Source organism: Seriola lalandi, unplaced genomic scaffold (assembly GCF_002814215.2).
Source record: "Seriola lalandi dorsalis isolate HSWRI2012SDOR001 ecotype SW California unplaced genomic scaffold, Sedor1 jcf7180002054920, whole genome shotgun sequence".
Lineage (NCBI taxonomy): Eukaryota > Metazoa > Chordata > Actinopteri > Carangiformes > Carangidae > Seriola > Seriola lalandi.
In genome coordinates this window covers 394,346-420,691 of record NW_019525472.1, presented here as the reverse complement: position 1 = coordinate 420,691, position 26,346 = coordinate 394,346, and the positions used below count along the sequence as shown (strand labels likewise).

The following is a 26,346-nucleotide window of genomic DNA, read 5'->3' as shown; positions in this document are numbered from 1 at the left end:
TGGCGACATTGCATAACTTGACGTGAACTTTTTTCCCCACTAAGATATTCATATTTACGATTTAAGAGCTAAGACATGAAAGCGGCATACACCCCAAGTATGGTGGACAAGTTTAACTAGCTGCATGCGAAATGTTTCAAATGTAGGCTAAGAAATAGCTCAATATTTCATGTTCTGGACTGTTCATGCCCAGGAGACATGAGTTATTGTTCATAAATTCAATACCATGCGACTCCATAAATTTGTTTAATTTCCACCTGCGACGTCGAACAAAGCCGCTTTACTGGCAAATAGTCCGTTTGCTAGCTAGTTAGTACAATAGTTACTAGCAGCAAACGTTGAGTCAACATGTGAACCGTGTCTCTTCTATGTTTTTATTTTAGTCCCCGAAGGAAACCTGGAGTATTCGTCAGCAGGGAGCTGCCCCGGCTCGTGATTGGAGGACGGCATGCCACGTGCACATTTCTTTACTATGCCACATTGAGAGCATTTGGTTTACCTGACAAGCTACGTTGCACTGTGTTAAAACGTCCTACAAAAGGTAAGTGTTCAGGCTTTATCTGTACAGTCTGCAGCCCGTGTGTCGATGTTCTGGTTCGTGTTGGTTTCTTTCTGCTGTTTGCAGAAGCCGGCTGCCAACCCGAGTAATGTTGCATCACTCTGCCTGCTCCGACTGACATGTCTTAACTATCTTTCTCTTTTTTTATTCAACACAACACCTCACTCTGTCCACATATCTATCTGCTACATCAAATGCATACGTAGATTTACACCTTTTCTGCACACACAAGCTTAAATCCCCTTTTAACTGATCAGCTGACAGTTATCCAGATGTATTCAGATGTTAGCTTAGCTCTGGCCTGCAGATCCAGTTTGTCAACCTCAAGCAGCTTATGTTACAAGAGTACTGTGCTTAAGTGCAAATCTGAGGCACATGTACTTGAGTATTTGCCACTTTATGATTTGAGTCCACTTCATTTCACAGGAAAATTATCTACTTTTTATTGCACTACAGTTGTCTGACAGCTGGTGTACATGCAAAACATTTGATGAAACTATTACCCATTGTTAGAGCTTATACTACCAGCAGTGTATGCAATTAGAGCTGAAACTTTTAGTTGATTGACAGAAAATGAATGGCAATTATTATGGTAATTGGTCATTTCTCATGTAAAAATGCCAAAAGTTTGATCAGCCACTCAGTTGTGACAATTTGCTGCTTTTGCTTTATTATAATTATTTTAATAATTGTAGTTCCTCTTAGATCATTTTGAGGTTTGAGCTGTCAGTTGGACAAAACAAGTACGAAGGTGCCAAGTAGGGCTGAAACTAACAATTGTTTTCATTATCAATTGATCTTCCAGTTTATTTTCACGATTAGTCAATTCATTATTTTGTCAATAAAATGTCACAAATAATTGAAAATGCCCATTATAATTTCCCAGAGCCAAAAAGTATGTCTTCAAATGTGTCGTTTAGCCTGACCAACTGTTTAAAAAAATATCATGGATAAAATTACATAATCTAACAATAAGCAGCAGATCCTCATATTTGAGAAGTTGGAACCAATTAATTTTTAAGATTATGTAAAACGATTAATCAACTATCAATGTAATTGCAGATTCATTTTCTGTCAATCACCTTAATGTAGGAGTTTTGATGCCAAGTATTATGAAGGTGTAATTATGATCATGATGCCTTTTCTCATTATTTTCTGAACCAAACAATCAATAATTTAATCTAGCTGTCGATTAATTTTCTTTTGATTGATTGATTAATCGTTTCAACCCTGCTTTCCAGATTATTGCATCAGTTTACTAATAATGCACCAGTTGACTGATATATTTTCAGTTGCAGGTCTGTGAACAACAAAGCAAACAACCTGCAAAAACCTGTCAAATGTATCAGTCAAGGTTTGTTCATTGTGCTGAAACAGTTCGTCAACAGACAGAAAATTGATTTTGAAACTTTCAACTAATTTATTAAAGGGGATATTTGTGAGTTTTGCATATTGCTACACAGCCAACCTTCATGTCAACAGCTGTTTACTTACCAATTTTGGCACGAGCTTCAGCCAACGTTGCATTTACAAGACGAGTTAATAATATGGGCCATCTGGACGCTGCAGTGACTCGGTGTGAGAGAGTGATGAGACGGGCTGACACGGCTAGCTGGATAGCATGCTAACTTCGGTAGAAGAAAAGAAATGATAGAAATAGAAGCACACCAAAATGCCTGCTTTCATGCTAAACATTTGCTGGTTTCAGCTTTTCAAATGTGAGGATTTGCAGCACGTTTTTGTTTTTTAATATCATTGTAAACTGATTATCTTTGGGTTTTGGACTGTAGTTTGGACAAAACAAGCAATTTTTACACATTTTACAGACAAACTGATGAATCTGTTGAACAAAATCAGTATTCAACATGTTAACTGACAATGAAAGTAATCATATGTTGCAGCCCTACTACTTCGGGGCTGCCTGTTCATACACTGTTTCCTCCTGATGACCCAGTTTCTCAACAGGGAGCTTCATCCTATGCATCCTGTCCATCCTAGTCTTTGTCGACATATTGTTATGGATATGTCATGGTATTTAGGGGCAGTTTGACCCTTGGCCCATGTTCAGTGTTCTCCACAAGGTTCTGCAGGCCTTTACCCTACTTTCTAAACAAACAGCTCCAAGAACAATCCAGTTCCAGCCGGACTGAGCCTTCAGAGAGCACTGATATACTCCTCTCCTCTCCATGTGCCCTTTATTGACAGAAGATTAAACACCACAGGACAGGTTTCTGTTGTTGTGAGATTTGTTTTCACATAATTCCTACAGTAAATAATTAGTAATGTAGTGATAAATACGTACAGTGGGATGTTAAAGCTGCAGTCAGCAGTTTCTGGTTCCTCCGGTTGGATAATTGGAAGCTAAATGCTGCAGCAGCAAAACCCCAAAATGACAAACTGTGGAACCATTTACCAGGAGGTGGTCAATGATTTCTAGTGGAAGTGATAATTTTTAGGGAGGAACAGGAGTTTATGTTTGTCTAGGGATATGTTGGATTTGAACCCAAGGGCGCCTGTTAGCAAACAGCAATTTACAACAACTTGGGAGGCAGCTACAGCCAGAAAACTACAACTTGGTGCGGTGAATAATATATATAACACAACATTATCTCTCACAGGGTTCATAATTCAATTATTTGTTGCAGCTCAACACACACACACACACACACACACACACACACACACACACACACCTTTGGGTAAGCCTGTGGGTATTTGAGTTCAAAGGTAAAGTAACCTGTCTCTCTCTGACAAACATCTGTTTTTTTTCTCTCCAGGTTTTGACTGCAGCTGCCAAGTAACCTTCTGCAGAGTGAACAGAGGCCACAGGCTTTTAAATTTTTAATGCATTAAATTCGGAACTTTTTTTTTTTTTTTTAATAACCACAATGGCTTTGAGTTCATTTGACATCGATGCACCACAATGGGACCAGTCTACGTTTATGGGCCGACTGAAACACTTCTTCAACATCACCGACTGTCGCACAGCGCTCTTGCCTGACTCGCGCTTAGATGAAGCCAAAGCTTTAGTAGAAAGCTGCAGGTAAGAAGATGTCAAACAGATAAAATCAAACTGAGAATACTGTCACACAAACTGTAACTGTCTGATTGTTTATGTCGATCCTCATGCACATGTTGTAGCTTTTTGAAGTCAATATAAAACTGAGTGTTTTTTGTATTTCCAACAAATCCAGCAGAGTGAGAGGTCTTCTTTCTAGTGGATCGATGGCTTTCTCCAAACTGAACTTTCATTCATGTCATACCAATAATTTAAGCTCATAAACTTTGTATTTTGGAACCATGATGTTCAGTATTTGGATCAAGAAGCTCATAAAAACAGGTGTGTGAGATCAACTATTCTACACTGTTTAATTATAGCGTGTGTGTGGGGCGGTGTGCGCCCTGCTGTCAGTGTGGGGGTCAGGGTCAACATTGTGATGACTGTCAGCCATCAGCAATGGACGATGGCATCGGCGATCGGCCGAACCCTAGACAGACATACAACAGAAGAGCAACTGGTGCATCTGTTTACAGCGCAGCCAAACAAACTCATGTTGTTTTGATAAAGAAGTCAGTCAATCATAATAGAGTTTCTCAGTAGGAGGAACTATTCATGGCGCACCTGGTTCTGGGAGTCCTGTTCATTTTTCCCATAGAAAATATTACATGACTCACAATTGGAGTTCAATCCTCATTCCGAATGATTAACAACTAATTACAAAATATCTGATTTCTTGGACAAAAAGTCAAGGCTACACACTTGTGTACATAAAATTTTCAGTGAAGGAGTTAACTAGAACTCCCATGGTGTGTTTGGAGCGATATACCACAGCGATGGCTCCTGAGGTTCATGGGTATTGTAGTATTTAAACCATGCCGCCATATCAAAATGACAGACAAAACATGATTTCTCAGAAACAAAGTTAAAATAATTCAAATGGATGGCACATAAACACATAGGCTCGTTACATTATCTGGGTCTGGGAGCGTCCCAGGATACTGTGTTAAGTAACAAGGATATCAATATATGGTAATACAGAACAGGGTAAAAACACTTCTGGGACTAGCAGCCTCTCCCCCTCTGTTGCATCTGTGATCTGATTACATGCTGCACACTTCGCCTGCAGCTCTTCATCTAACAGCTCACTGTGGCTGTTCCTTCTTGTTTTATTACTCCCTGCAATATTTTAAACTGATTTGCACTCAAGGAATGCAAAAAAAAAAAGAAAAAAGAAAGACGTCTGGTTTCTGTAGAAACATTTTTGATGATGATGAATGATTGCAGTTGGTTCTAACTTTCATAATATATGTCATTTTTCCTGTGATTGATTTAGAATAAAAGCCAACCTGGTTTGCGCCTGGTTCAACGCTTTTAGTGAAGCAGTAGCAGTAGGATGCTGGATTTGCAATAACAGTAACAGCTCTTATACGGTGCAGAGAGAGTGAACAGTAAACAGTGAGGCTGACGTCAAGAAGCTAAAATTAAAACAAAATGCTTGATTTCATGCTGCATTGTTTGTTTGTGAAACTTTTGTGCCCGTCTAGGCAATTTTAATCCTGTGTGGGAGTGACAGACTCCATTACAAACAATAGAGAATAATATAAGGAATTACAGAATGTAAAAACATTTAAAGATAAAATGATTTGCTATAGACGAAACAATCTGATCAAATGAATCCCCTGATTAATTTGATAATGAAAATAATCAGTAGTTGCATCTCTCGACAGAGGCATAAAAAAGGTGCACAGTAGGTAAAGTCTGTTGCAGGGTGGATTTTCCCTGGAGTCGTCTGCAAGATTCAACATGAAAAATGAACGAAAACTCAAAAAACAGGCTATGCAAGAACGTTTCTGCAGGTAGTTGATGGTATGAAAATGTGAGGGGGTTCACTTAGGTGTGTTTTCGATGCTCTCCAGGGCAGGATCCATCCCTCCCGGCACCACAGAGGAGCAGCTCCACTACGCTAAGAAGCTGTACGACTCGGCCTTCCACCCTGACACAGGAGACCGCATGAACCTCATCGGCCGTATGTCCTTCCAGGTCCCCGGAGGCATGGCCATCACCGGCTTCATGCTGCAGTTCTACAGGTGGTGAAGAGCAAACAGGATGAGCTGCATTTTACCTCATGCTGCAGTTTCACAGAGGAAGCTTTTGAGGTTTCATAACTGTGTGTGTTTTTAGGACAGTTCCTGCTGTGGTGTTCTGGCAGTGGGTGAATCAGTCCTTCAACGCTCTGGTCAACTACACAAACCGTAACGCTGCCTCCCCGATCACTCCCAAGTAAGACCCAGTAAGACCCCATCAACACTTGTAACATTAAGTGTCTCGTATCCAGATAAAATCCACATGATCCACATCTTTCCTTTTTCATTTACACATACATGCCTCTCCGTTGTTTATCACAAATTGCAGTCAGCCTTGGTTTTACTGGGTTACACACAAATCAGGGTCGGCTGCTTGAGCCGAGGGGCTGTTGGTAATCTACCAGAAATTTTTTAGTAAAGACAAAAACATCAGAAAAACAGGAAGTTCAACAGTATTTCTTCTTGTTCTTACACAAATAACAAAGAGTGAGGTGCTTCAGGTTAGCAGTGATGAGTTCCTACCAACAGTCCGAGGAGATTAGACAGGGGTGGTCGTAATGTTTTGACTCGTCAGTGTGTCCTATCCCTGAGTGAGTGTCTGCAAAGATGACCCACTTGTGGTGCATCCATGGGAGTCACCTGTGTGTTACAACACTGAGGCTAAACTGCTTGTGTTGTTACTGAACTGCTGAAGTGAAGTGCAGTGAAGTTATCATTCTTATGTTTTTCAGCCAGTTTGTACCAAACAGCTTCAGGCGCATTACTACCACCCTCTGGGCTGGAGGAGAACTGACTCTGATTTGCATGTGAAAACCGGCTCATGCAGAAACATATATGTGGCTAAATATAAAACAAATGTGCATTAAATCTAATCTGGATATGACAAGTGTGAATGGGTCTTTACTGACTCTATGATCTCTAAGCTCAGTGTTTACATTCAGTGAATGTGGACGCTTTAGGAAAAAAAAAAAAAACATAATCTGAAAACAGCTGTTGTCCTGTGTCACTGTCGTGTCTCTCAGGCAGATTGGAGTCGCCTACATTACAGCAACCAGCACAGCGTTAGCAACAGCAGTCGGACTCAACCTCTACACAAAGGTACAAACACCCGCTTACTGTTTCCTGCACACGGTCTCCCGAGAGCTTAGTGTTTTGAAGGAGTCATTCTTCAAATTTAATTTATCACCGAACTCATCGGGATAATTAGAAGCAGTTAATCACGCAGGTTTGTTTCCTGTCTCGCGTTAGCAGCAGGAAAAGTGCTCTGAAAAAACCAGGGTAGCACAAAGACCAAATCAACTGATGTTGAGCTGGAAAATTCATTCTTCACCTTTAAAAACAGTCTGACCTCAGGATCCACTTACTTCCTCTTTTCTGGAGCTTTTGCCTGCATCTTATGGTCTTCCTCAGCAGATATAGATAAGAGGGGCTACAACATACTTGTAAATTTAGAGAATATACATAATATAATCTGATGAATCGGATCATAACCCATCTAAACTCTTATTATTTACACCTGTGCTTCCCCCTACGATAAAATCCAAATGTCTGGTGCAAAAAAAATATTTCTTTGGGATGTTTTCAATGCTGGTCTGTCGTTTCGTCCATATTTGGATCAGGGATTGTGTTGTTTACACCTGCCTTATGTTTCTGTTTTCCGTCTCCACTTTCTCCTGCAGAAAGCTCCTCCCCTTGTGGCTCGCTGGGTCCCGTTTGCAGCGGTGGCAGCAGCCAACTGCGTTAACATTCCTATGATGAGGCAACAGTGAGTCTCTCCTCTTTGAACTCCTAAAAAATATGTATATGTGCAGGCAGGGATCACTGTACGTTGGATGGTGCAGATTTCCTTAGTGAAATCAAAGTGAGTCTCTCAGAGCAGCCGTCCTGAGCATTTCCTGTGTTAGATGATGAAACGAGGTGTTCATGAGGATGACTGGGCTTGAAATAGTGGTGAGACACGAGTCTCCACTGAGTAGGTGGTTTTTTTTGTTTTGTTTTTTAGGGCTGTAATTGGGTGTGTGTGGAGGCCAAATCTGTATATAACGTCTCCAAAAATAAAATAAAGTTAAATGTAAATATAGGCTTTTTCTTTTTTTAGCCACTCAAGCGGCTTGGCAACGTTAGTCACTCGATCATGTACATATAAGTATACATGCATGTACCTTTTTTTATATACAGTGTATCCTCCTGTGTGTGAGACTAAAGGGGCACTCGTCAAAGTCAATGTATTAGTCATAGGGAATACTGAGACTGTAATGACACCGCAAAGTTTTGTTTTCACTTTTCCTTCGATTTTCTGTTCAGTATCATTTTCTCTCTGTTTCTCAGGGAAATTCTGAACGGCATCGCTGTCACAGATGAAAACGGGAACAAACTGGGTCACTCTACGGTCAGCACTCTTTGTTTTTTATGTATTTAAAATAAATGCACAAGCGTTTTTTTCTTCACAAAGTCCTTGTTTATCTCCTCCTACAGAAAGCAGCAGTAAAAGGCATCACACAGGTGGTCATCTCCCGGATCACCATGGCCGCACCAGGAATGAGTACGCAGAGAATTTTCATTTGATGAATATTTTATTGAATTCTTCAAGTTATCCTTTTCCTCTCTTAACGTTTCTCCTCTCCTCTGTCAGTTGTCCTCCCCATCATCATGCAGAGGCTGGAGAAGTACAAGTTCATGCAGGTCAGACCTTTGTCTTCACTGCTCAGATCCTCAACATGAATATGTGCATCTGTTATTAAGTCTTTTTCTGTCTCTTCACAGAGAATCACTTTTCTCCACGGACCAATTCAAGTGATGATGGTTGGCGTGTTGTAAGTAAAAAGGGTCACAGCGTTCACAGGAATTTTAATGTCTTCACAGCATTTAAAGGTAGAAAAAAAACCTAACTTTGTTCTATGGTTTTGTTTTGTTTTTTGTTTCTTTTTGAAGTCTGATCTTCATGGTGCCGGCTGCCTGCTCCCTGTTTCCTCAGAGATGGTAATGAACCTGTTTCTGTACTTTAACCTGCTCACACATGTAGCTTATAAACTTAATGGTGCATTTAAGTCACACTGGTTTTCAATAGCCTGGCTACTTTTTCACATATAAGTTTGAGTCGCACAAGTTATCTGTGATTTTTTTTAAATTCTACTATTTAATCTGTTTTATTCTATTTTAGGTTATTTTTATCTTATATTTTACTTTGTTTTAATCATTTGTGTCTGTCTTTATTGTCTTGTGTTTCTTTTTTTTTTATATCATCTTAATGCCTTTATGGCTTTATATAAAGCACTTTCAATTGCCTTGTTGTTGAAAAGTGCTTTACAAACAACTTTGTGTCGTCTGACTGAACCGAGGTTTAAAGGCGAAAAGATTTAGCTCATTTCTGATATTTGCATTTTGGAATTTAACTTTGTGTCATCTGAGATGTTTGGGAAGAAGAAGATTAGATTATTGTCCGGTCGAATAAGAGTCAATTTGTAAATTAGTTTAAAATACAGTGGCGTCCAAAAGTCTGGGACCACTTTCCCATTCAAGTGATTATATAGTATCTTGTAGTAATGTATAGTATCTTATATTTAAAATTTGGATTTTGGAACACGAGCTGATGGGGTGCAGTAATTTGGTTTGTAAACCTAAAAATGTTTTTGAGGGGGTTGAGGAGATTGTACCGTGTTTCCTAATTCTACTAATGGATGTAGTCTGAGAAACTCATGTCCTCTCCAACTCATTAGTAATGATAAGGACAGTTTGTTTAGTCTGAAACATTCTGCGTAAGCAAACAAACCAGCATTAGTTTGTTTAATCTAACTAATTCTGACCGTGCCCCCACTCCCCCTCTCCCCCACTCCATTTTCCCCTTCCTCACAATCTTTCTCTAACAGCTCTATGGCCGTGTCGAAGCTGGAGCCGGAGCTGAGAAACTCCATCGTGTCTCAATATGGAGACAGCGTACAACAAGTTTACTTCAACAAAGGCCTCTGAGCATGAGAGCGATGATTACTGTGACCTAGTCGACACACACAAGAGCACATACATGTGTGTTTGTGTCCTTTGTCGTGTTTTTGAATTGAATTGTTAGTCATGATGAAATACTTATTAGCTTCGTTATCGTCAAAATGGTGCTTATCGATCAGTGGGATTTTTGATCTTTTTTATCTGATTCTACTTCTCTTTCTTTCGGGTCAAATGTTTTCTTACGTTAGACGTGACGGATAAAAGGGGCATTGTGTACTCCTGTTGAGAAACCAAATGATCTCCTCTCAGGAACAGCATGTTTCTTTGCCAGATTAGATCTCTGTGTTAGTTTGTCTTTCATGGTGTGACTCCTCTGTAGTTGTTTTCTTTGCCTGTTTAGTGTCTCAATGTGGGAAAATGCTTCTGTCTGCCAAGCCTCTTTACAATCTGTGCCTTCTACATAGTGGCAGGAGCAACAACGCTGCTGGATTTTCTGTGTTTTTGTTGGTTCATTGGTTCACTGTGAAACCAGATAAATACTTCTATGCACAGATTAAGTCTGAAATTGTCATGCAGTGTGGTGTGAGAGAAACAGTCAGATGTTGTAGTTCGGTGGTTAAAGGTGGAGGATACTGCCCTCTTCTGCCAGAACAAAGGTAGATGTTTGACTTGTTTGCATGATTTATCTCAGAGGTTTGCCATTTGGATCATTTCATCATGTAAACTCTGACTAAGCTGGAATAAAACCACACAAATATTTGGAATATAGAAGTCTGTAGTGTTGTTTTCTTTAATTCTGTTTGAGATAAAATGAAGCACATTAAGTTTTGGCAACATTTAACAAGGGTGAAGAGGTTGTCAGGTTTAATTTTAGGTTGTTTTTGATTAAACCTTTGGAGAGACTGAGTCATAATTTCAGCAGCTCCCAGACAGAATAAGGGAAAACGGCAAACTCAGCATCTGCAGTGACTTGACTTATGTGAGTCACATGGACGTTGGGACCATACTGGATGTTGATGCAGCTTTAACACTGTAACAATAACCCGAAGAGCTCTACATATCCAGTCAAATAAACACTGTAGCTACTGATCCACAGAGAAGACACAAGTACAGCATGTCCAGATGTGCATTGGACATTTACACTTAGGTAAAGGACACACAGGTGTGTTATCAATTTATCCTGAGAAGGTCATGTTCATGGATGGAGAGTATGCAGGTGGAAGTAACTTATGTGCAGAAATGTAACAATTGAATTCACACTACATCTACTTCACCTTTTAAAAATGATTTGACATTATGTAAAAATTCAAACTTCATATTACAACAGTCCACACAAGAAAAACCACATACCTCAAGTAAAAGTAACAATCCTCCAATACAAATAAAAGTCATGCTTTCAGTTTTAGTAAAAATACAGAAGCATCAGCAAAGATGAATGATAACTTTAATGGCATTATTTGGACCATTTCTTGAGATGTGTAGCCTGTAACCCTGCAGTGATAACTTGGAGGTGTTTCTTATAAACAACCCAGGTAACAGGAACCTTTAGGGAACGTCTTTAAATATTACAGTTTGGTTACCTTTATAGAAATAAAAAAATAATAATTTAATCATGTATTTTAGTCGATTTAATTGATTTTATTTTTTGCGAACTTGTTCTAAAACAGACGTCAGTATCAGGGACCTCTTGGCCCTCAGACTGAAACGGCCCAGCTCCGGTTGTTACAGACGTAGGACGCAGCGCCCTCTTCCGGTCAAGCCGTCACCGCCTGGGGGAGGAGTCGCGCGGGCAGCTTTATAAAACCGCCTCGACCTCAGAAAGGAAAACACTTCTGAAAAGACAGACACCAGCTGACACTGACCAGAACATCTCCGGGGCCCACTGAGCTCACCGTGTAACCTCACCTTTACCGGAGCTGACCGAGCAGACAGTCCGGTGCTGTTGACGTCGCCAGGTCTCTGTCGGTTAAAAAAAAAAAAACTAGGGGAGGGGGACGCTGTTCCCTGCCACTGGATCTAGACTGCAACGTATCTGCGCAGCACACAGCAACGACGAGGCTGAAAAAAACATCGCATCAGTGTTTAAACAAAATGCCGTTTTCCGTTAACGGCATCCTTTGCACGCTCGCGCTGCTGGTCCTGTGGAGGGCGGAGGAGCTCGCGGAGGCTTGCAGCTGCGCTCCAGTACATCCGCAACAGGCGTTCTGCAACGCCGATGTAGGTGAGTACAGCACCGGAGACTGTTGTTGTTGTTGTTGTTGTTTACCTAGCCCATGTTGCACCAGGCTCCGGCACGGATGACCGGAGCTACAGCGGTGGTTTGCAGCAGCTCGACCCGCCTCCGGTGCTCGCTGAATGGGCTCACACTGGCTGCTGGAAACCGCTGGAAAGCCTGAAGGTGGAGGGTGTTGCTCCTCAAGGCCATGGCCCAGACAGTTTGCATTGCATTCAGACTGCACACTTGCAGACACGCATTTTTTGTCATGTCATGTTGACAAGAATAGACCTCTAAAATACCCAAGTAGCCATTTGGGAAACATAAACATATTTTTTTGCATGCTTTGAAGGGACACACATTCACAAACACATGCTCATTTCAATGTAAAGTCCACATTACATTAATTTTAACATAAAATAAGGAGTTCAAATTCCATCTATAGTGCTCACTGATAAGTTAATAATGACCTAAATGAACTTTACGGTAATTGTCTCCTCTGATTTCACTGTAATATCTCAGTTTAAACCTCTACAATCCACTATAAGGGAGCTACATTGTTGTATCTCAGGGTGTAAGTGCACTATGTTTGTGTAAGCCAGTGTAACAACCAGGAAGGAGTCTGGTACCATCACTGTACATAATGTCTCAGCTCTCAAGCAGAGTGTGTGTTTACCAGGCTTCACCCTCGGCAGCTCCGGGACGAAGCAGCAGCGTCTCCTGGCTTTCGCAGGGCAACGTGGCACAAGAGAGGAAAAGAGACAAGGAGGGAAAGAGCAGAGAGGAGGACAAGGGATGGAGAGAGTGAGGAGAAATTTCAGGAGGGGGGGATTGAATCTCAACCACAGAATATGTCACACCGCGAGCTTTCCTCCTCCTTTTTTTTTTTTTTTTTTTTTTTTATTTCCATTCCTGCCTTGTTTCTTCCTGCGAGGGGTGGTGCTGGGAGGAATTACAGGAATGCTGCTGGGATTTTCCCAACTTTGGGACACGCTCACACACACACTCACACACACACACACACACACTTTCACAGTCCTCATAGACAACTGCGGGCCTGCTGCCATGCATGGTGCACTCTCTCACACACACACAGTGACATCTGGCTGTCAGTTCAGGGCGTGTTTCAGAGGAAAAAGTAATAAAAGTCACGGTCGAAGTCAAAATATGCATGGTATCCTTGAGAATGAGAGAGTTCAAGACCACACTACTCTGGCTGCATCTTCCCTTCCTTCTTTTACACATGCACAAGTGTGTGCATGTGTGTTTGCGGATAAGATGTATATCTGTGTAATTTTATATTGCAAAATGAGACCTCTACTTTCAGGTGTGACTCAATCTCTCGCTGAGGTGGCAGGTCATCAGAGACAGGATGTCTCACAGCAGAGGTGTATTTGTGTTTCATGTGTGCTCATGTTGTTTTTAAAGGGTGTGTGAGTCAATAAGGCTTTCGTCAGCTCTCACAAAGATGGGCGGAGGATGATGCGCATTAAAGGCCGCGTAGACCACTAAAACGGCAACAATGGCAAATGTCATTGTCCGGCGATGATTTCAGGGCTGATCTGAGGATGACACCGTGGGTTTGGCGGGACTGTGGAGAGAGGAAGGAGAAGCAGGGCTGAGATGGGTTTAGCAGGTTTTGCGAAGAGCAGAGAGTCAGAATAGAGTTGGTTGGTTGTCTCGTTGCCCAGAATGTGCATGTAGGCAACAACAAAGCGACACTGTCGACAGTTATGTGGCCTGACAACTGAGATTTGTTTGGGTGAAATGGGATCCCACTCATTGCTTGTTCACACACTATGTGTACTTGCAACCAGCAACTTGTGTGTGTGTGTGTGTGTGTGTGTGTGTGTGTGTGTGTGTGTGTGTGTCTCTTAAGTGTGTGTCACCTTCTGTTTTTCATGCTAGCCGATGCTCTGGGTCAGACCACAGGCCGTAAAAATCGAGCAGTGTCATACACTTACCACACAATTACACACGCACACATGTACAGAGACAAACATCCTCTTTTCATATAAAGCCCACAAAGGGGAACTTCCCCACAGCCCTGCCCAGTCCGACTGTCCTGAGGCTGGGCACTGTGGAAGACCAGCGTCACCCTGCTGTCTGCAGGAAAACAGCAGTGTACATGCAACAACACATACACACTGACCGTGCATGTCTATATTTCCATAAATGGAGACATGTTTTCTTCATGAAAAGTACTTAGCATGCATCATAAGAAAAACAGTGTCTCGAAAAACCAAAACCTCAAGTTGCTCTGAAAATAAATCAGACTGTTTTGGAGGGTGTTTGAAGGAGCCTGTTGGATGCAACTGGATTACTTTATATCAGCTGCTACATGTATTTGAAGTGTGTTCGCATAGACGTGTGTGCAAGGTTCCCTCCAACACGGTTCATAAAAACTTGTCAAAATGATGAACACCAAATATACTGTATTTTACAGTTCATCAATAAACTTGCTTATCAGAGAAAACAGTGAAAGGATAACAGTAAAACTTGAACAGTAAAACTTCACTGGAAATTAAAGCTGCACTCTGATATTTTTATATCAACAATGGGTCAGATGTGCAGGAGATCAGTCATAGTGACAAACCCACAGATAGTTGTTATGCTGTTGCATTTCTTCTCAGGTCTATGGAGCGCTTTTGGCGTCTTTCGGCTAATTGTTTTTGTTTTCCAACCTGCAAATGTACTAGTTTGATTCGTTGTCACCACTCTCATCGCTTACATTTTCAGTAACAGCAGCAGCTGTTCTCAGAGAAAAACCCACTGTACACTGACTGCTCAGCAACAAAAAGCAGACACACACAGCCGGTGAGTAGCTGGTGAACATAGTGGAGCATTTAGCAGCTAAAGAGCCAGATATTTCCCTCAGGAGTTAGCAGAGACCAAAACAGAGCTAAAAAAGGAGAGTGGATATCATACTTAAACTCGTCAGGTTGCCTGTAACACAACTTAATGCTTACGTTGCTCTGTAACTGGCCTGTGTACGTAGGCAACTTTTTGCAGATCAACTTAAAAGGTGCTGATATATCAGTGTTGTGTTTACATCTTGTTCCACTGCCCCAAGTGGCCAAAAAATCAGTTAATGCTGCTTTAAGTATCACCGCAGGCTGAACAGTTAGAGTAGTTGATGTACAATGAATTCACAACAGTTTTAAGTAGGCGAGAATGTCAGACATTCAGTAGTTCCTGCTTCTCAGATGTGAGGATTTGCTTCCTTTCTCTGTTTTGTATCATTGCAAAATGAATACACAAACACATTTTATAGAGCAAACAAGTTGTACATTAATCAAAAATGCAAATAATTGCTAGCTGCAGATCTATAATATTATCATTAATATAAATAGAAACACAAATAACAGTATATTACACTTAACTTATGAAAACTAAGGAACACATATGCACAAAAACACTTTTATGCCTATTTGCCAAAATCAATATATCTGAAAAGTTAATATTGGTCGATAATATTATCCTGTTGATGTGCTGGTCTGACTCTTAACCGCCCATCATCTTGGTTGTCAGTCCGTCTCCCCTGTACTAACAGCAGTGCAGCTCCAGTACCTGTATCACGAAAGACCTCACAGAGAAAACCAGAGCTGTCTTTCTTCTCTGCTGCACAGGTCTTCATACAGATGTTGCCAGAGGTTCACAAGCGCCAGCCGAATTGTGTTTGAAGGCGCTTCGTCTCTGTTCAAATGACAGGTTAAACAGAGGGCCCACATACGTCTGGAGCTCAACAAACCACACCAGGAAAGTCGGAGATGATTTGGTGGTCGCTGGAGTATGAAAAAAGAAATGGATAGTCATGCGGTGGATTGAACTGGGGGGGGCACTTAGGATGTGGTGTGTGTGTGTGTGTGTGTGTGTGTGTGTGTGTGTGTTCATATGGGGTTTGCATGGAAAACATTGCGTAGTGCAACTGATACGCATGTATAAGTCATTAAGCGTCGCCCTGGTCGGGAGGGTAGGGGAACAGGCGAAATTTGGGTCAGCTGGTGGTTTATGGAGGGGGCTCCTGGTTGCTGATTGACTGCTGGTGATCAGACGACTTCAGGATCAATCTGCGGTGAAACTCGGCCGCCTGCAGCCCCCCACAGTAGTCGTGCTATTTTAGCATCACGCTGGGTAGTCTGCTGCCTCCGCAACACGCTGTTTAGACTGCACAGGATCATCTGCTCTGGCTTTATTGCAGGGGGAAACTGAGAAGTAAACATGTCTGCAACACCGAGGCAGACAGATAAGCTCTCATAATAGCAATCCATTGTGAATAGCAGGGTAATTTCCCCTCAGTATTGTGTCCTGCTGCTGATTCTTTGCTCATTAGTTTGTGGCTCAGAATGAGGTCAGGAAATGAGAGCGGAAAAACTGAGAGGAATGCAGGAGAGAGCGCCAGCCAGGTATACTGCTGCGTGTGTGTGTTTATGTGTGTACTCTGGCTGCTGCTGCATATTTGCATAAGCATCAGAGTGGAACCTAAATGCAGAGGTTTGCTTGTGAGAAACTGGGGTTGATTTCTCTGAAGCACTGAATTACTCCATAAATCCATTTATCAGTGCTGATAATGGTTCCATTTCTGTATCCTCCCCCGAGTTAATAAAAAACCTGGGTGTGTTAATCTCTGTATCAACTAATAACTTTTATCTCCTCCTTTTTACTAGAAGTAAATCAAACCTTCGGTTAGTCATTTGTCTGTTCTCATCTATCTGTTTATAACTTTTGTTACTTAACCTGGATTTAAAAAAAAAAAATGTTTTGCCACTTGAGGGCAGCACAACAAGCTGTAAACACAATATTGACCAATTATCACCAGTTATCGTCAGTAAGTTGAAAGAAAGAAGACCAGCAGCGTTTTGACTTGTGTTTGTTGGCACCTGATGAATATAAGGGACAGATAGAATATAAAAAACTAATGTTTATAGTTGTTCCAAACAGCCTCTAAGGCAGAGTGATGGAGAGGACGGGGACGCAGCATTGTTTAAATATGGAGATAACACTTTTTCTAGCAGGAAGACATTCATAGTGTTTCATTAGTTTTTCACATGTAAAGTTATAGAGACAGTTGTGTAACAAATGTTTCAGAAAATTATAGAAATCATGTCGGGCACGTTCCCTCCAATCTGAAGTTGAAAGCGGGATGGTGAAAGCACTTCTGCTGGAGTACACTGGCATCTTCATTCTTTTTTTAGCTCTGTTTTTGGTCTCCACCACCAGCTTCTGAGGGAAATATCTCTCTCTTTAGATGCTAAATGCTCCACGGTGTTCACCAGCTCGTCGCTGACTGTGCTTGTTTGGTGCTGAGCAGGTGGTGTACAGCAGGTTTTTAGAGCCTTTTCTCTGAAAACAGATGTTTGCTGCATCCAAAGAGTGAGAACAGACTAAACCAGAACAGTTTCAGGCCATAAAACCAAAACAAGCAGCTGAAAGACACTAAAACACTGAGAGCTAAGAGAAACTGCAGTTGTTGTAATTGTAATTGTTGTAATTCTCTGTAGGTTAATCATTATTAGTGACCCACTTCACATTACATGCAGTCATTTCATTCATCGTTACTTTGAAAATATTGATTTAGAGCAGCTTTAAAGCTGCAGAAAGCTACACCTCAATGGATTCAATTAAGAATTCAGTTTCAGATTTGATCAACTCAGTTTCCTGCACTGCCTCAATAAAGACCATCTCCAATAATGAAGTTGTTATTAGATATTTATACATTGTGTGACCAAAAACGTTATTTGAATGTGTATTGGAAAATAGGGATGAGCACTTTTCACCTATTTCTGGATTGCTGTTTTATGTCATTGTAAAATGAATTCTTTCTGGGGTTTTGGTTTATTTGGCAAATTTTTTTCTGGTATTTTATTGACTAAATGATGCATTGATAATGAAAATAATCATTAGTTCCAACCCCAAGTGCTGCCGTAGTTACTTGTGCAGAAAAGCATGCATCTTGGACCAAGGGGAAGAATGACAAAGGGAAAAGGAAGTAAAGAGGGAAGGAGCAGAAAAACGAGAGACGTTATAAACTCTGGGAGCCATGAACCCCCATATTTGTGTCTGCTCCAAACCATAAACTGAACCCAAGGGTGTAAGAGCAACAGCAGTAGTGTGTGTGTGTGTGTGTGTGTGTGTGTGTGTGTGTGTGTGTGTGTGTGTGTGTGTGTGTGTGTGTGTTTATCTACGTGTCCTCTGTTCCTGCTTATTTTATGTTTTTTTTTTTTGTTTTTTTTTTCTCTATTGCTCATATTTTCCATTCTGAATAAATGTCCTAAGCATAGCTGAAGCTTGATGTAGTCTGTCAGGCCATTTAAACACACTACACACACACACACACACACACACACACGGTGAGAAACTTGCCTCTGGCCAAGTCTTTCTCTGTATATCAGCTTCCAAGTTGTATTCTTATTCCTTAATTCTGCTCCTTTGACGGTTTCCTGGTCATGTTTGGAAGCAGGATTGTTTGTGTTGCAGGCCAAGCACCAATGGAAACCTTTAGTTTGGGTTTTCATTGACTGGACTTCTGTAGATGCTGAAGCTCATGTTGTTGTCAGTGCCATGCCTCAATGTGGTATGTGCACATGAGACTTCAGGCAGCTCTGGTTGTTGTTGTGGCTGCTGTCCATCTGCCCTTTTTTTAACCTGGGAGGCGGTGGATAAGAATCTGGGGCCTTGGTGATGATTCACCATCCTCAGCTCTCAGTGGAAGCATGTCATGAGGTTATGATCATATCTTCAGAGCGCTAATGATGAGTTGAGTGGGGGCGCAACTGACGAATTGTCTTTGGTTCTGAACTGTTGGTCGGATAAAACAAAACATTTTGTGGAATTGTGACGTGATTTTCACTATTATTTGATTCTCAACCAAACAACTGATCAAACAGGAAAATAATCTGTTCATGAATCAATAAGGAAAGTAATTTCTAGTTCCAGCCCTGCGTATCTTATTATATTTAAGGCTGCAACAATTAGTTGAACGACAGAAACATAATGATTATTTTTTATAAACAAACAACTGAAAATTGCTGTTTCAGCCTCTTAAATATGAGAATTTCTTGCTTTTCTCTGTTTGATATTTTTGTGAACTGAATATTTTGGGGTTTCTGACTGATGGTCAGACAAAACAAGACATTTGAAAATGTGACCTCGGACATTTTGAAACCTGAATGAATAATTTTTCATTACTTTCTGACATTTTGCAAACACATTGAGAAAATAACCAGCAGATTGACGATGAAGGTGTTTGTTAGCAGCAGAGATCTGACACCATGTTCCTCTCTGTTTCCTCAACAGTGATTCGAGCAAAGGTGGTGGGAGAGAGAGAGGTGGATTCAGGGAATGATATCTACGGGAACCCCATCAAGAGGATCCAGTATGAGATCAAGCAGATCAAGGTAAGAACAGTAGTAATTTAGTCAAGAGGGTTTTATGTTCAGACTTTGACTCCTCCCTCCTGACCTCTGACCCCCCTCTCTGTGGTTTTGTTCCAGATGTTCAAGGGGCCTAACCAGGACATTGAGGATGTGTTCACTGCCCCTGTGTCTGCTGTCTGTGGTGTCACCCTGGATGCCACTGGCAAGAAGGAGTACCTGATCTCAGGTCTGTATATAATAAATATTTGTTATTATTTGCATCAGCTTCTCAAATGAGAGGAATTGCTGTTGGTTTGTTTTTTTTGACTGTTAGTCAAAATAACAAATATTAATGTGTTACTTTGGGCTTTCGTAACATCTGATTGGTAATTATTAATTTCTGACATTTTGCATCTTAAGCAAAGAACTGACGTGTCTGAAAATACTATGCGTTTTAATTTCTGATCAAGTAAATGGAAAAAAAGTAAAAGTAAGATTCAACATATAAACAAAAAGTGAGAGAACAGACAGACAGATTGAAAAGCATCAGAATTTCACAGACAGATAATCAGATAAGGACCTGCAGGTATAAACAGCTGGGCAGACAAACACGAGGTTGTATAAAGACTAGCGTGCCATTTTGTGTGTTGGAGGAGTAACTGTTTATGTTATTATGGGTAATGATACGCTGCCGACTACTCTGTGGAAACTGGGAGTGACCTTGTCTGTCGTCTCGGGCTCTCGGGAGATGTAAATGTACGAATGGTTTAGCTCGTTCTCCCTGCTCGAGGTGAGGTGACCATGAAGTGAAAGTATAATATTTCACTCTGCAAGATAATACCCTGAAAGGAGCATTTTCTAATTGTCTGTATGTGATGTGCCTTAGTGACTGTCTATGACCTTGTATTCACATTTACTTTCACAGATGTATTCTTGAGGCTGCATTTTTATATCTGCATAGCCTTTCTCACACTCTACTGTGATTAGTCGTATGAACCATTTTTGTTAAGTAACCTTAAAGCAGCTGTAAGCAATAGTTTTATATAAACAATAGATAGCTTTGGCCCCCTTTGGCTTTACGGAGCTTTAAAGAAAACTTTGCCTCACTCCCACCGCTCTCATAGCATCATTTTCAGTCACAGTAGGCAGTTGTTTGCGAGGAAAAAGCTCCATTAACCCACTGTACACTACCTGCGGCAAAGTCAGCGGCTAGCTGCTAAACAGAGTGGAGTATTTAGCACCTGAAGAGTAAAATATTTCCCTCAGGAGTTGGTAGAGACCAAAAACAGAGCGAAAAGCGAGTGAATATAGGTGATTGATTCATGAAGTGGGGGAAAACACAGCTCTAAATTAATGCTGACGTTGCTCCATAGTGACTGGATGTGTAAAAAAGCAGCTGTTTGCTAGTTTTGTTTTGTTTGGTAGCACCGTTCGTCAACTGAAGAGGTGATGATCTGCCGATGTTCCGGCTCTCCACCAGAGGGTGAATAATCAGATTTCCAAACATGTCGAACTAAAACTTTAGCACTTGCACGCTAAACCTGGCTGGTATTGTGATTGGAGAGCAGCACAGGCCGTCAGCATCAGAATGAGACATAGTACAGCCAGTAGAGGAGACACAGAGGACCATGATGTCATGCATGCTCTGGTTTCCCCATCGCAGACAGAGATGCACCCGCAAACACTCGCCCCTAATTACATAGAGTTGTAAGGAGAGGAACTGCTGAAGCCAGCATTTCCTGTCTCTTCCCAGACTCTTTTTTTTTTCTCAAGATGTAGGACAAGGGCAGTGAGAAAGAAAGTTAACTTTCTGCCGAGCAGGGCATCTTTTGAAATGACTCATCCTGTCTTTAGTTTGAAGGGTTAACAGTTGGAAGGCTTGCAGTGAAACATGAGTCAGTCCCGTCTGGGAGGACATCCTGTGAAGACTTCAACATGTTGAGAGTTGCTCTGCAGAGAGATAGTGGTGAAGTGAAGTACACGTTAGATCTGTAAACCCAACTCGAAATATCTTCTTGTTTTGACTGCTTCGACCCGTGCGTGAAACATAAACTCCAGTTTTTCACGAGGACAGGTGGTCTGTGTTGATGCCTGTAGGCACCAGTCTGAGAAGTAACAGATATTATCAGTTTTACTTGTGAATCTAATCTTTTATATTTTGTGACCTTTTGTCCAATGAGAACATGTCTATTGATGCATCAGGAGCTGGGTGTTGGTGTTCTATTGTATGTATGATCTTGTTATGTCTGAATTTTCTGTCACATGTCTGTCATTGTGACGCTTTTATCGTTGTTTTGTTCCTCTACAGGCAAGGCAGAGGCCGGTGGGCGCATGCATGTGACCCTCTGTGATTACATCATGCCCTGGGACTCCTTGAGCGCCACCCAGAAGAAGAGCCTCAGCCAGCGCTACCAGATGGGCTGTGACTGCAAGGTAAGGCGGTGGACGGCCCTGTGTGTGTATGGTTTATCTCCCAGACTTCAAAAAAGAAAAACAGGCTCCAGTTATTTCCCGTCTGGGGCGCAAAACCAGACATAACAGTCGAAACGAGATGAGACAAGAGGCAGAACAACAACAAACAGCCATCTTTTATTCAGTCAACATATACTTCTAGGGACTATTTCTTGACCCAGCGCAGCAAGTGGAGACCTAATAAACATCCAAGAAACCACAACTTGTTTTTGCACTTGTGTTTTTGAGTAGATTACACAAACAAGATACAACATTTTAATTAGCTGTAGGCTCTGGGGAAAAAAAATTGAATGAGCAAATTTCTCAAAATGTTGAACTACTCCTTTAAATCATAATTTTGACAGATATAGATGGTATTTTATGTTCTTGTACATCAGACAACAATTAACATTTGAGAACTTCTTCCAATAAGTGACACAAATTTTTTTTGTTTGTTTGTTTTTTAGAAAAACATGTAATTTCTTTAAACTATAATCCATAAATCCTTTCTCTCTCTGGTTGATTTGGTGGCTCGTGGTTACTGGTGGTAACAGCGTGCAGGTTAATACAACAGCAAACACCTTGAGCAGCATTTTTGTGAGAAATACAACTGTAGAACAACGGGTGTATCAGTTTACAGTGCAGCCAAACAAATGAATGTTGCAGTTGCAGCCAGCATTAACAAATACATTGCATTTCCTGTGGTTGCGTCACAATAAAAGCCCCCCATGGTTTTGCCAGTTAAGCGCGAAGCAGCGACAGTAGAATAAACCATTTGAATTAGCAGTAACACGTGAGTGAGCAGTAAACAGAAAGGCTGTTCTATGTATGAGATCTATGAGAGAATTATGCTGGGTCCTGGGAATCCTTGGCCTGTCCTTCGGTAGGCAATCTGAATCCATCTCCACCTTTACCAATGAAATTATATATAGATAGATAATTAATCAATGTAAATACATTGAATGGCTATTATGGCAACAAAGCAGACCATAAATAGTAACAAAAATGGCATCTGATTCCATGAAAGTTTTGAGGATTATAACTTCAAGGTCGTCCTGTGGCCTGATGCTTAAGACACATACCACAGCTTGATTCCTGGCGGGTTGACCTTTGTTGCCTGTTTTCCTGTCGTAAATCAGCCATGATTTTATTCGATCACTCAGAAAACAGTCAGCCAATCAGAAGAGAGGCTCTCTTCTGACCTAAAACTACACTGAGATGGTTTTTTGGTTCTTAAAACTACAAACATTTCTTCGTACAGATCAACACTTGAAATAAAACACAAGGAAATGCGTAAAATAACCTTTAAAGTCTTAAATATTTCAAACAATACCCGGCCTAAACAATAAAAATGAAATACACTAATGTCAGTGCTCGACTTAAATTCCCTGAGCAGGTTATACAGTTTAGGGACATTGTTTTGTGTGTTTCTGCAGATTGTGCGCTGTCCCTCTTTGCCCTGCGAGATCTCGGCTCCCGAGGAGTGTCTGTGGACGGACCTGATGATCGAGAAGCAGGTGCACGGGCGCCAGGCCAACCACTACGCCTGCGTGAAGAGGGCAGACGGCTCCTGCTCCTGGTACCGCGGCGTCGCACCGCCCAAGAAGGAGTTCCTGGACGCAGAGGACCCTTAGTCGCTTGACGCATGCCTGACTGCCCACTGCACAGCCTGACGAAAATAAATGTAAACGATTCCATTGAAATGAAATATAACAACATCAGGCAAAGTGATTTTTGATAAAAAAAAAAGTAAAGCTATTGTAACTGAAATTACCCGCTGGTCTGAAAACAATCTCTTTGTATTTGTTGTCTGTAAGCATTTCAGTCAGTTTAAGCAACATGAAGCCACTTTCAACCTCACAATTGCTCAACATTAACTGACTGAAGAGGCTCAGAGGTTGTTCTCAGACACAGCGTCTCTGTAAAAAACAAATAAAATAGCATCATGAGAAATAGACTGGTCGAGTGATGATGTAACTTCCTCCTGAGGCTGGCGTCAGGAGGATATAAATTCTCGTTGAGACAGAGCACTTCCTGCCCGGCAAAGCTCTTTAACAGCTCTGCTCTCCGACTCCGCAATCAATCCCCGATCTACGATGACGATCATTCGTTACCCATTGTGTTTCTACTTTTATTACCTCATTCTCCATTTTATTCCAAAGCCAAATTCCAAGTTGCCTTTTTTTAAATGATTGTCTCCCTCTCTGCGAACACTATTAGTTACTGCTTCTCTCATCTTCTCTGCTGGGAACTGTTTGGCGGCCGGTGACATCGGACGCCCACGGCATGTTTTTTACTGTTTCTTTAAAAAGAACATGATTCATCTCGCATGGCTGATATGTTCTGGTTTCATTCGGTGAAAATCTTTTTCTTGTAGTGATTTCTTTCTTTTTTTAACAGCAGCCTGTGACCGTCACAGGCCTCACTGGACCAGTCTATGCTGTGTGAAGATGAGCGCTCTAAATTTAAACCTGCTCGTGAGGTAAAAACAACACCTCGCCACTTGCCCCACAGTCCAATCAGAAACATCCCAAATTTCTCACTCTTCCTCCTCCTTTCTTCTTCTTCATATCCTCACCTCTGTCCCTTGTTATCCCCACTATGTAGCTGTACAGTACCTATGCATATACTTTTGTTGTTACTTGATAATTATTATTTACTGCATTAGAACTAGATTTGCACTTTTTGAGGATGAGTTCCAGTAAAGACAAGAGCCTGAACACTCTGATGTGACAGTTATTATCTTTCGCCCAGACCGACAGATCCACCTCAGGTGCAGATATTTCGCCTATTTTGAGTGCTTTTGGTGATCCATATCCACAAACGCAAGCTTATTCTTGCTATCTTTGTAACAGATCAAATAGTATTTGCAGTGAAAGAAAAACAAAAACAAAAAAAAAGTGGCGTGTGCGAGGTTCGGATATAAGGGATCTTTTTGCAGATTTTATGTGTGAAAGAGAAACAAAAAGAGCTCGTGGGATGTTATTTCAGTGTCTTTGTATTATCTGTTGATTGTAAATGCAAACAGCAGTTTTCATGATTTGCCAATATACTCTCGCAGACATTTCATCTCATGAGTAATAAGGTCTTTACACGCTTAATGTTAGCTTTGACTTGTCTTTCCTGCTCCTCCCAGTTATTAATGAAAGCTTTATCGCTGTCCTAGAAAGCAAGTTACTCAATCGAAGTTTACAGTGCTGTTTTATACACCTCAAGCTACATTAACAAAAAAATATATATATGATGGAGTATTAGAGGCATAATTTAAAAGTAAACTCTTTCCATTTTCCATTACTTTGTATTTTTTCAGTGTTATTATTATACCTGTCATGATTTTTGTGTGTTCTCGCTGTCTATGTCTACGATGTCTTTAGCTGTAGTGTTGAGTTGAGAAGGTCCTCTTGCGCTGGAATAACGTGAGAGTGAGAGAGATTAATCCTTTTTGGAGAGAAATGAGAAATGGGTACCTTGTGTGAATAGAGGACTGTGCATGTGTTTGATGCTTTGTGTAAGTCCGGGCGAAGGACAAAAATATTCAGTATTATCAAATAAAAACCACACGTTTGAAAGAATCAGCACTGGCTGTGTGAGTCATTTGAATGTTGGTGCGTTTTGGGTTTTGAGGTGAAGTGATGCAGGCTTTGGTTTTTTTGGGGGGATCGCATTCACTCCAAAAGACCCAAAATAACTACAATAGCACATCATGAAAGTAATACTATCAATGCAGACATTTGTTTTTATTATGAGATGTTACTTCACACTGCTTCTTTTTTACAATAAGAGATTATTGCTCGTCATGTTTGCAGCTGTGGGGATGGCAGTGTCAGTCTGTCCGTCACATCCAGACTGAAATACCGTTCGACTGTTTGCCTTGATTTTTTTTTTTTTTTACAAACATTTATGGTCCCCAGGCAAAAATCATAATGATTTGGTGATCCCCTGACTATTCCTCTAGCGCCACCATGAGGTTGACATTTGTGGTTTCAAACCAAAACATTTATTAGGATGAATTGTATCACCTCAGGTGATCTTCTGCTTTTGTAAAGTCAATATTTCAACATGTCCAATACTTTAAAACCTAAGCCTTAAAAACAAATGACATTCTCATCAGCTGTACTTAAATGCTAATTACCAAATGTTAGCATGTTGATAAACTAAGACACAGTGAACATTATACTTGCTAAACAGTAGTATTTAACTTGAAGTGATGTTGCAATCTCTTATTGCATGCAAGAGGCAGCACGTGATTGGCTGCAGCTTCGCTTTGAAAGCATTTAGTGAACAATCATGATTGACAATCAAATCATGATGAACATAGTGCATTATACATTATTATATATACAATATAGTGGCGTGACAGGCCACAGAGCCATGCCTCTAGCTGGCATATACAATGAACTCTTATTGTGAAAAGAAGCAGTAAGAAATAACATTTGATAGTGATGAGACGAGTTTAAAAAATACATTTGATTATTCCACTATTGTATGGTGTATAAATAATAACAATAAAAGTAATATAAATGCTGTACTTATATAATTATTCATTCCTTAATGTCTTGTTTATTTTAAATCTGCACAATAACAACCACTACAATCCTTAATGACTTGCAGTAATAAAAAGTTCCTGCCCATAAAACAAATCCTCTGGAGGACAGTTTCTTAATTTTTCACATTTCGTGGCATGTCAGATTTCACCTCCAAACTTGTATCATATTGGTATGTTAAGCATTTGAACTTGACCT

General features: G+C 40.8%; 2 protein-coding genes across 3 annotated transcripts; both read left to right on the top strand.

Annotated features, from left to right (window-relative positions):
• The first annotated feature begins 155 nt into the window (after nt 1-155).
• sfxn2 (sideroflexin 2) lies at nt 156-10,354 on the top strand. 2 transcript variants are annotated; one of them, XM_023431321.2, is made up of 12 exons: nt 156-541; nt 3,337-3,602; nt 5,477-5,647; nt 5,742-5,840; nt 6,667-6,742; nt 7,324-7,409; nt 7,973-8,033; nt 8,120-8,186; nt 8,277-8,326; nt 8,408-8,457; nt 8,576-8,623; nt 9,511-10,354. In XM_023431321.2, exons 2-12 carry the CDS (start codon nt 3,448-3,450, stop codon nt 9,608-9,610), a joined length of 963 nt encoding a protein of 320 aa, XP_023287089.1. In that variant the 5' UTR covers nt 156-541; nt 3,337-3,447; the 3' UTR covers nt 9,611-10,354. The 2 variants fall into 2 exon arrangements, with proteins under 2 accessions (XP_023287089.1, XP_087026013.1); XM_087169887.1 differs by lacking the exon at nt 156-541 and adding an exon at nt 3,001-3,135.
• Nucleotides 10,355-11,395: 1,041 nt separating this feature from the next.
• On the top strand, nt 11,396-25,176 carry timp2a (TIMP metallopeptidase inhibitor 2a). Its single transcript, XM_023431307.2, has 5 exons — nt 11,396-11,804; nt 19,095-19,195; nt 19,292-19,400; nt 21,462-21,586; nt 23,041-25,176. Exons 1-5 carry the CDS (start codon nt 11,675-11,677, stop codon nt 23,236-23,238), a joined length of 663 nt encoding a protein of 220 aa, XP_023287075.1. The 5' UTR covers nt 11,396-11,674; the 3' UTR covers nt 23,239-25,176.
• Nucleotides 25,177-26,346: the final 1,170 nt, after the last annotated feature.

Excerpts from the sequence above, each read along its gene's own strand:
- sfxn2 (XM_023431321.2), top strand. The coding sequence starts at position 3,448 with ATGGCTTTGAGTTCATTTGACATCGATGCACCACAATGGGACCAGTCT. Across the intron at positions 8,034-8,119 it reads ACAAACTGGGTCACTCTACG|AAAGCAGCAGTAAAAGGCAT; the intron begins GTCAGCACTCTT and ends CTCCTCCTACAG. Across the intron at positions 8,458-8,575 it reads GTGATGATGGTTGGCGTGTT|TCTGATCTTCATGGTGCCGG; the intron begins GTAAGTAAAAAG and ends TTCTTTTTGAAG.
- timp2a (XM_023431307.2), top strand. The coding sequence starts at position 11,675 with ATGCCGTTTTCCGTTAACGGCATCCTTTGCACGCTCGCGCTGCTGGTC. Across the intron at positions 19,196-19,291 it reads ATGAGATCAAGCAGATCAAG|ATGTTCAAGGGGCCTAACCA; the intron begins GTAAGAACAGTA and ends GTTTTGTTCCAG. Across the intron at positions 21,587-23,040 it reads AGATGGGCTGTGACTGCAAG|ATTGTGCGCTGTCCCTCTTT; the intron begins GTAAGGCGGTGG and ends GTGTTTCTGCAG.